The 9,539-nt window shown below is 41.6% G+C and overlaps 1 protein-coding gene across 1 annotated transcript; it reads left to right on the forward strand.

The window, feature by feature from the left end:
- Nucleotides 1–1,117: 1,117 nt before the first annotated feature.
- LOC311032195 (high-affinity choline transporter 1-like) lies at nucleotides 1,118–9,380 on the forward strand (the record flags this gene model as incomplete). The annotated part of the gene is made up of 8 exons (XM_084038833.1): nucleotides 1,118–1,301; nucleotides 5,709–5,822; nucleotides 6,118–6,273; nucleotides 6,384–6,532; nucleotides 6,622–6,765; nucleotides 8,085–8,238; nucleotides 8,445–8,659; nucleotides 8,838–9,380. The coding sequence occupies 8 exons, from the start codon at nucleotides 1,118–1,120 to the stop codon at nucleotides 9,378–9,380; spliced, it is 1,659 nt and encodes a 552-aa protein (XP_083894959.1).
- Between the last annotated feature and the right edge of the window lie 159 nt (nucleotides 9,381–9,539).

Here is a 9,539-nt window from a genome sequence, read left to right on the forward strand (position 1 = left end):
TGTTTTAATTCAACTGACTGCAAGGGAGAAAAGGCACAAATAATGTATTTGAAAATGACTTTGTTTATTGGAATTAATTCTTGTTAATATAGTATATATTAAATAAATTAGTAATTAATATTTAATACATTAAAAAATAATTGTAACATTTTTTCAGAGTAGATAATTGACACTTTAGGGAGTGAAAATAACACTACCCAAATAGTTAAAAAAAAATTAACTCGGAGCAGTGTTAGTTGTCTAATCCCTTAGTGTTACTTTAACTCCGTTTTGCGAGTTAACGAAGGAACTCTGGCAGAGTGTTAAATGTTTAACTATTTTGAAAGTGTTAATTTAACTAGAAAGTGTGGAGCGATATAAACCCTCAAAAAGTGTTGAAATCAACTCTGTGGGAGATAATTCAACACTGGACTTTTTGCTGTGGAGGAGCTTGAGGGCTGAAAGCCCTGGCACCCACTGTACTTTTGAAGACTTTAGGAACGACAAGTAACCCTTTATTCTGAGAGCATAGTGCTCTAGGCAGTAAGGTTTAATCAGCTCTTTCAGGTATGATGGTACCTGACCATTAAGAGCCTTGTAAGTGAGGAGAAGAATTTTAAATTATATTCTGGATTTTACTGGGAGCCAGTGCAGAGAAGCTAATACAGGAGAAACATGATCCCTTCTTCTAGTTTTAGTTAGAACACGTGCTGCAGCATTCTGGACCAGCTGGAGAGATTTATGGGATTTATTGGAACAGCCTGATAATAAGGAATTGCAATAATCCAGCCTTGAGGTAAGAAATGCATGGATGAGTTTTTCTGCATCTTTTTGAGACAGCATTGGCCTGAAAGAAGGATGTCCTTGTAATTTATTTAATGTGTGGGTTAAAGGACAGATACCGATCAAAGATAACTCCAAGGTTTCTTATGGTGGTGTGTGAGGCAATTGCAATCCCATCAATAGTAGGAATATCATTAGACAATGAAGTGTTGACAGTTGTCCTTTTACCTTTTTACTAAGGACACCTGGCATTCTATACTGACTTGGTGAAATGCCTTCTTGTATCGCAGGGTGTTTCTGTAAAAGCTGGAACAGTGAAGTCAAGACATTAGTCACCTTCATAGGCAAAACCACAATGGCTCTCAATATCGGCGGACTGTTGGTGATGGTGGCATTCTACCTGCTTGTGCTGGGAATCGGCATCTGGGCATCTGTGAAATCTAAGAAGATGGAGACAAATGCACACGGTGGACAGGCAGAGGTTTCTTTTCTTGCTAACCGGAGTGTCGGCTTGACAATTGGAGCCTTCACCATGACGGGTGAGTTTTGGTTTAGGGCCGCACAATGAATCATTTACTTAAATTTGTCATTGCCATGTCAAGTTTTCTATCAACACACTATTAATAAATAATAAATAAATAGGAATGTATTATAGATTGCAATAAAAGGAAATGCCAATAAGTCTATCATGTTGAATTTTCATGATCAGGATAATCGTGATGATAAAATCCCATATCATTCCATCCATAGTGCTAATTTCTTTCCTTTAAAAAAAGAAAAAATTCAGCCAGTAATTTATTGTGTTTACAGTTTTTCTCCATTGGTTTGGCTCATTTCTTGAAACAGAAATGACATTCTGAAAACTCTAAGATCATTTGGCATAACAGTCTTACAGTTCAGCACAACACCATGGCTCACCTGCAAAAGCTCATATCTCTCCCAAAACACTCATGTATCAAAACCAAATTTCTTTCTCATATAAATGCATCATGCCTTTGGCATTGTAAAGACTGCAAGTCAAAATGTTTGGATGTTTTGTCACTATGGCAGAGGACCATTGAAATATCCCTCATGTCCACTAAGTCTTAGCCCAGTCCTTCATTGACAATGGTTACTGTACTAGTTTTTTTGTCTAGCTAACAGAATACAATTGTGTGTAAAACTGAAAAAAAGATAGGATTTTATGGTAAGAGTAGCCTCCAAGGTTTGACATCACACATTGCACTCAGACTGCCAAGGAAATTGTAACCATTATTATTCACAAACTCCTCACCCTCCCGGCCGTACTCCTCGCCCTCCTGGCCACCGTCCTCACCCTCCTAGCCTTCCTCCTCACCCTCCTGGCCGTCCTCCTCACCCTCCTAGCCTTCCTCCTCACCCTCCTGGCCGTCCTCCTCACCCTCCTGGCCGTCCTCCTCGCCCTCCTGGCCACCGTCCTCACCCTCCTGGCTGTCCTCCTCACCCTCCTGACCGTCCTCCTCACCCTCCTGGCCTTCCTCCTCACCCTCCTGACCGTCCTCCTCACCCTCCTGACCGTCCTCCTCGCCCTTCTGGCCACCGTCCTCACCCTCCTGACCGTCCTCCTCACCCTCCTGGCTGTCCTCTTCACCCTCCTGGCCGTCCTCCTCACCCTCCTGGCCATCCGCTGCTGTCTGTCTGGCCACAGATTCTCATCCACATCTTCTCCCTTGCGATGCAACGAGGGAAGAAACAGCGTGCATGTCGCAACCATCCCCTACACTGATCTCCTGTTATGTCTTCACACGCAGCGTCCATTGCATGGAGCAGGGACCTTTGATTTTGCGCCTGAAGCTCATACACTCTCCACCTCCAAGCGGAGAAAAACTCTTCAATGGGATTTAGGAAAGGAGAGTAAGGTGGTATAAACACCATGACCATCCTTGGATGGGTAGTGAACCAGGCCCTGATGAGCAGGCCACGGTGGAAATTCACATTGTCCCACACAATAACATAGCTTGGTAGGTGAGGCCCTACGAGACCTCTCTCATTTTCAGGGATCAAATCTAAATAAAGGCGATCCAAGAAGATGAGGAGCTTCTGTGTGTTGTATGGGCCAAGACTGGGAATGTGAGTGGCCACACCATTCTCAGAAATGGCAGCACACATAGTTATATTGCCCCCTCGCTGGCCTGGGACAGCCACCGTGGCCCGGTGGCCAATAATATTGCGGCCACGTCTTCGGCCCTTGGCCAGGTTGAAACCAGCCTCATCCACAAACACAAGGATATGAGGGGTCTCATTTCCTTCCAATGCCATTATTCACTACAAAAAGAAAACATCAAATATATTCTTCAAATGATAATTGTATCATACAGTAAGCTGCAGTTTTCTGTTGCAGTTTTGAGGCAAAATGTTGATGTCAGATAAAGCAAATACAGGTAAAATGGGTACTGAGGCCAAAAACATTTGGGAACCACTGCTTAATTGTAAAAAGGTTATAATGATAGACAAGATAACTGACTTACATGTACATACTGGTACCGCAGCTCTTTCACTCTATCAGAGTTCCTCTCAAATGGTACCCTGTAAAGTTGCTTCATGGTCATCTGATGCTTCTTCAATACCCGGTCTATTGTGGAGATGCTTATAGAGTTGACATTATGGAATATGGCATTGTCTTGTAGGATCACGGATCTGTCTCAATGTGATGGCATTATTTGCTATCACAATGTTACAGATCTCTTGTTCTTGTTGTTGATTGAGAAGTTTTCTTCTGCCACCCGTGCCAGGTTGTCGTTCAATCCTAGACATAGAATTCAAAGGACAACACTCCTTTCGTAATGTATGCCTTATGTATTTCTTACAGACTGAGTTACCAATTAAATTGTATTGTTGCTTTACTTACAGTAATTTTACCACTATTCTAATGCATCACTGAACAGTGACTGGAATACTACTGTAAACTGTATCATCAATAATTCCATAGTTTATTTTCTCCAACATTTTTCTTGTCATTATTAGTATCATACCATCCCATTGAGGTACGTTACTGCAGGCCTAAAACACACAAACAGACACACACACACACACACACACACACACACACACACACACACACACACACACACACACACACACACACAGTAAATGAATACGTAAATTAGTAAATAAACACATTTCTTGTTTTATGCACACACAGTGTCCTGTCCTACAGTATACAACATATAATTCAATTATTGACTGATGTGAGTACATACTTGTTTTCCCTGCGAAAGGTTTGGATGATGGAGGAGACTGTAGAGCGAGGTACATTAGGCTGCACTCTGAGACCTGCCTCCACCATTGTGAGGCGGTGGTTGACAACATGGTCTATAGTTGTGGCCCGAATTTCATCCGGGACAACATGGTGTCTTCGTGCTCCTCGGCCTCTTCCCCCTATTCCACCACCACACACCCTTACTCTTCTTCTTCTTCCTGGAGCAGGCAGTTGCCCTTGTTCATTTGCTTGGCCAGGTGAAAATCATCTTTTGTGAATTGATCTTAATGCCTTAATTAAAAAAATGAGGAAAAATCCTACCTTTTAGGACACCAATTTTCTTTGTGAATGAATAATGTATCGTAAAGAAATAAATGTTCTTCATTAAAATACAGGGTGCATAAGTATGGGCACCCCTATGTTAAACTCCCATAGAGGCAGGCAGATTTTTATTTTTAAAGGCCAGTTATTACATGAATCCACTATGCATTCTGATAAAGTCACCTAGGCCTTTGGAGTTAAAATAAAATCCAAATCCTCACATACCCTTCACATACCTAGAGAAAATCATGGTGCTTTTCAGTTAGCCTATTTTAGCCTAGGTTTGATTTGCATTGAGAAATCATTAGGCTAACTAGCATGCTATAGGCTATCTGAAAAGCACCATGCCAGTCTCTAGGTATGTGAAGGGTATGTGAGGATTTGGATTTTATTTTAATTCCAAAGGCCTAGGTGACTTTATCAGAATGCATAGTATCATGGATCCATGTAATAACTGGCCTTTAAAAATAAAAATCTGCCTGCCTCTATGGGAGTTTAACATAGGGGTGCCCATACTTATGCACCCTGTATTTTAATGAAAAACATTTATTTCTTTACGACACATTATTCATTCACAAAGAAAATTGGTGTCCTAAAAGGTAGGATTTTTCCTCATTTTTTTAATTAAGGCATTAAGATCAATTCACAAAAGATGATTTTTTTTATTCCTCTTTAGCATAACTTAGGCATGGGGTGCCTAAACTTATGCATAGCACTGTTTATATATATATATATATATATATATATATATATATATATATATATATATATATATATATATATATATATATATATATATAGACTGAGAATCGACAATCAGTTTAGATCAACAAGATCTATTCACTTGGAAATTGTGCTAAATGTAGGCTACCTGTACTTAATCATTTGCAAAGATGTAATGAGATATTGAGACATGTAAGACAATTGCAATTTGATGAAATTAATGAGCAATTCTGTTGTGAGCAATTGCCAAGTGGTTTGGAGATTTGTCCATGTTGTTTTGAGAATGTAATTTCTGTTTCAAGAAAAGAGCCAAACCAATGGAGAAAAACTGTAATAAACAGAAGTAAACTGAAGCCAGCAGGAAGGCAGAGCTGTGTACACTTTAATATCAGTTTATTTATTGCTAGTAATATCCTTGTTATTCAACAATGTTAGCTGATATATTTCTCATATTGTTCAAGCCTATTCTAGTTCGTATATTTCTAACGGACATCTCACCATGTTCATTTATTATTTTAATGCTCTTACGCCCTATCTATTGCGCTACGCAATAAGATTCATTTTAAACAATTATGATATTATGATAAGGATGTTTCACAGAATTGATCAAACAGATAGAAATTTGAGTTTGCGTACATAGGCTACGTGTCATATTACTCCATAATGTGTACTTTTTCTCCTGCAGCTACTTGGGTTGGAGGTGCCTTCATCATTGGAGTCGCAGAGTCGGTTTATGACCCCACCAAGGGTCTGATCTGGGCTCTCATTCCTCTGCAAACGTCACTTTCCTTTATCATTGGCAAGTCTCTCTGAATATCTATCAACATTATTGAGCCTTCGGGTCCTTTTTAGCAGCATTCAAATAATAATAAAAACCTGTTTGTCAGAGGTACACTCTGACTTCTTGGAGTTCACATTAATCTCTAAAGTAAACTTTTAATGGATTACAAGATGATTCAGCTTTTTGGATCCTGATTAATGCTTTTGTCCGTCTGTCTCTCTGATAATACCGTCCACATTGAACTGTGTTGTATGTTATACAGGGTCCAGTATGAAAAAGGGTTTCCTTTTCTCTCTTTTTCCTCCTTTTGAAGGTGGACTGTTCTTCGCAAAGCCAATGAGGGAGAACAATTACGTCAGTATGATGGAGCCATTTCAGAGGAAGTATGGAAAAGCACTGACTGCGTGTCTTGCCATCATTCCAGTCATAAGTGAAGTTGTCTGGATTCCCGCATTACTGATTTCGTTGGGTACACACATGCAGTATCACTCAAATTAACCCTTTCAGGGTCTGACCCATCTCCATCCATTTTCTCCAATCATGCTTTTCTCCATCCTATGTTATGTCTGTGTGCTCCAGGATCCACCATGAGGACGGTTTTAGATCTGCCCTTCAGTGTCTGCATCTGGATCTCTGCTGCCGTGGCAATCATCTACACCGTTCTTGGAGGTCTCTATTCAGTGGCTTACACTGATGTCATCCAGATGTCACTGGTGCTTCTCAGCTTGGTGAGTTTTACACAATGAAACTGCACAATGTTGTTTCACATGTGTTCTTCTTTATTTAGATGTTCTTGAGTGTTTCCCTCTCTTCACAGTGGCTGTGTGTCCCTTTTGTACTGACGAGTGATCTTTATACAAACATCACTGAAGCAGCGTTCAACCACACACATCAGGCCTCCTGGCTCGGCCAGCTGGAGTCTGATGATGTCGGGAAATGGATTGATACTTTTCTAGTGATGGTAGGATCAATAATAACTCAGTATGTGTGAAACGTGTGACCACTCAACCACCATAGTGGTTTAAAGTTTTACATTTAGGGCATTTAGCAGATGCTTTTGTCCAAAGTGACTTACAATAAGTACATTTGTCAAAAGAAAGAAACCACAACATATCATTGCCGATAAAGTAAGAGCTAAAAAATAGAAACAAATGTTCGTCCTTGTCTGAGTAAAGTAGTAGCTGTTCAGCAAACACCAAATAGGTAAGGGGTTTTTTTTAGGGGGGGGGGGGGGGGGGGGGGGGTGTTAGTGGGTCATGCTATGCAGAGTCGAGGTGAAGTCTGAACAGGTGAGTCTTGAGCCTTTTTCGGAAAATGGCAAATGACTCTGTTGTCCTGACATTAGTCGGGAGTTCGTTCCACCACTGAGGACCAGAACAGAGAAGAGTCTGGACTTTGCTGAGCGACATTTGTTTGATTTCAGCGATGGTGGTACCAGCCGGCCAGCTGAAGTAGACAAGGCGTGCTGCAGCGTTCTGGATACGCTGCAATGGTTTAATCGCAGAGGCCGGGAGTCCAGCCAGGAGAGAGTTGCGGTAGTCAAGGCGGGAGATGACCAGTGCTTGGACCAGGAGTTGCGTTGCATCCTTTGTGAGGAAGGTCCAAATCCTGCGGATATTGTAGAGGGCAAATCTGCAGGATCGGGCCACAGCAGTGATGTTGGGGGTGCAGGATAGTTGGTCATCGAGGATTAAGCCCAGGTTCCTCGCAGCTGACGACGGCAATAGTGTGATGCCCTCAACAGTGACCAACAGGTCCATGCGAGGGCAGTCTTTCCCCGGGATGAAGAGGAGTTCGGTTTTATTCAGGTTAAGCTTGAGGTGATGTGCAGTTGTCCAGACAGAGATGTCAGCCAGACAGTCCGAGATGCGAGTTGCAATGTGAGTGTAAGAGGTTGGGGGAAAAGAGAGGAATAGCTGGGTGTCATCAGCGTAGCAATGGTAGGAGAATCCATGTGATGTGATTACAGAGCCCAGTGATCTGGTGTATAGTGAGAACAGAAGCGGTCCTAATACTGAGCCTTGAGGGAAAGTTCTGTGAGAAACAGAGAAACAGATATGCAGATGATTGTCTGATATATATCGGCAATAACAGAAAAAAGATTTACTCATGAGCAACAGAACACATATTTGGTTATGATTATTTTACACCCCAGCTCCTGTTTTGTGTTTGAACAATACATCAGCATTGTAAGGTCGGCAACATTCCTAAGATATCACATGTAAATTGATATATATGAAGGTGAGGACAGATATGAACTTGGTTTCTCTCACCTTATAGAGCGTGGGCAATATGGCAATTCAGGATTTCCATCAGAGGACACTGTCCTCCTGCTCCGCATCTACGTCCAGAATCAGCTGTTTTATAGCAGCGGGAGGCGTGATCATTGCTGGAATCCCATCTATCCTTATTGGAGCTGTTGCAGCTTCAACAGGTGATTGTGATCTTTATCATTATCATTATGTAATGTTGCTTATATCGGCAATGCTGTTGTAGTGATAATCATTTTCTACTATTATTTCTGCCATAACTACTCTCATTACACGTATCATTTATGTCCTATGGATTGACTATCTTGTCATGTTTGTTGTTTATTCTGTTATTGCAGTATTTATTATGGCATTTTATTCTATATTTCAGACTGGAATTCCACCTCTTATGGTTCTCCTCCTCCACATGAGCGGGGCGAAGCGGCCATGGTGTTGCCCATCATCCTTCAGAATTTAACCCCGACCTACATTTCTGCTTTTGGCATCGGAGCCATTGCTGCTGCCGTGATGTCATCCGCTGACTCGTTCCTCTTGTCTGCAACCACCATCTTCACCAGCAGCATCTACCAGACCATCAGGAGTCAGGTGCATTACCATGTGTTTTACTATTTTCATCCCTCTTCACCTTCATTCTTACCAATCCCCCACCCTTTTCGTCAAACTAAGCATGGATTGACTGTTCATGAGATATACAGGTACACGTATTTACTTCTATGCCCATCATCATATTTCATTGTATTGTATTATGTACTTTGCTTTTTAGGCTTCAGATAGAGAGCTGCGGTGGGTGATTCGTCTCTTCATAGTGGTGGCAGGACTTGTGGGAACATCCCTCACCTACCTGGACATCAGTATCATGATGTTCTGGATCCTGGGCTCGGACCTGTCTTACACCATTGTATTTCCCCAGCTGATATGTATCCTCTTTGTTAAGGTTTCCAACGGTTACGGGGCGATCGCAGGCTACCTTGTCGCGGTGGTGATGAGAGTGTTGTGTGGAGAGCCGCTGTTAGGGCTCCCTGTTGTTCTGCATTTCCCAGGTTGCGTTTTAGAAGATGGCGTTTACATTCAGCGTTCTCCTGTCAAGACTCTTTGCATGCTGACTGCTTTAGCCTCCATTGTGACATTTTCATATGTGGCCTCACTCCTGTTCAACAAGCGGATCCTTCCTGAGAGGTTGGATGTGTTTAAGGTGAAGTGTCAGGATGCAACAACACCAGCAGGTGGTGCCAGAGAGGTCAATAGTGATGAGCCTGATGAAAATGATGAAGTTGCCTCTGAGCCAATGCTGGATACAAAATGCTAAATAGTTTTATTCACATGTCTTTGTGGATATTATTGTTAGGTTATAACCACAGACATCTCATCATTGATTAGTGTGCATTATCGTTATGGAAACAAAAAATTAGCATTAAAGTATTGTTAGACATAATGCAAACAGTAGTTGCTGTTAATTTGTAGGTTG

The sequence above is a fragment of the Eutrigla gurnardus genome (assembly GCF_963514095.1).
Source record: "Eutrigla gurnardus genome assembly, chromosome: 21".
Classification (NCBI taxonomy): Eukaryota; Metazoa; Chordata; class Actinopteri; order Perciformes; family Triglidae; genus Eutrigla; species Eutrigla gurnardus.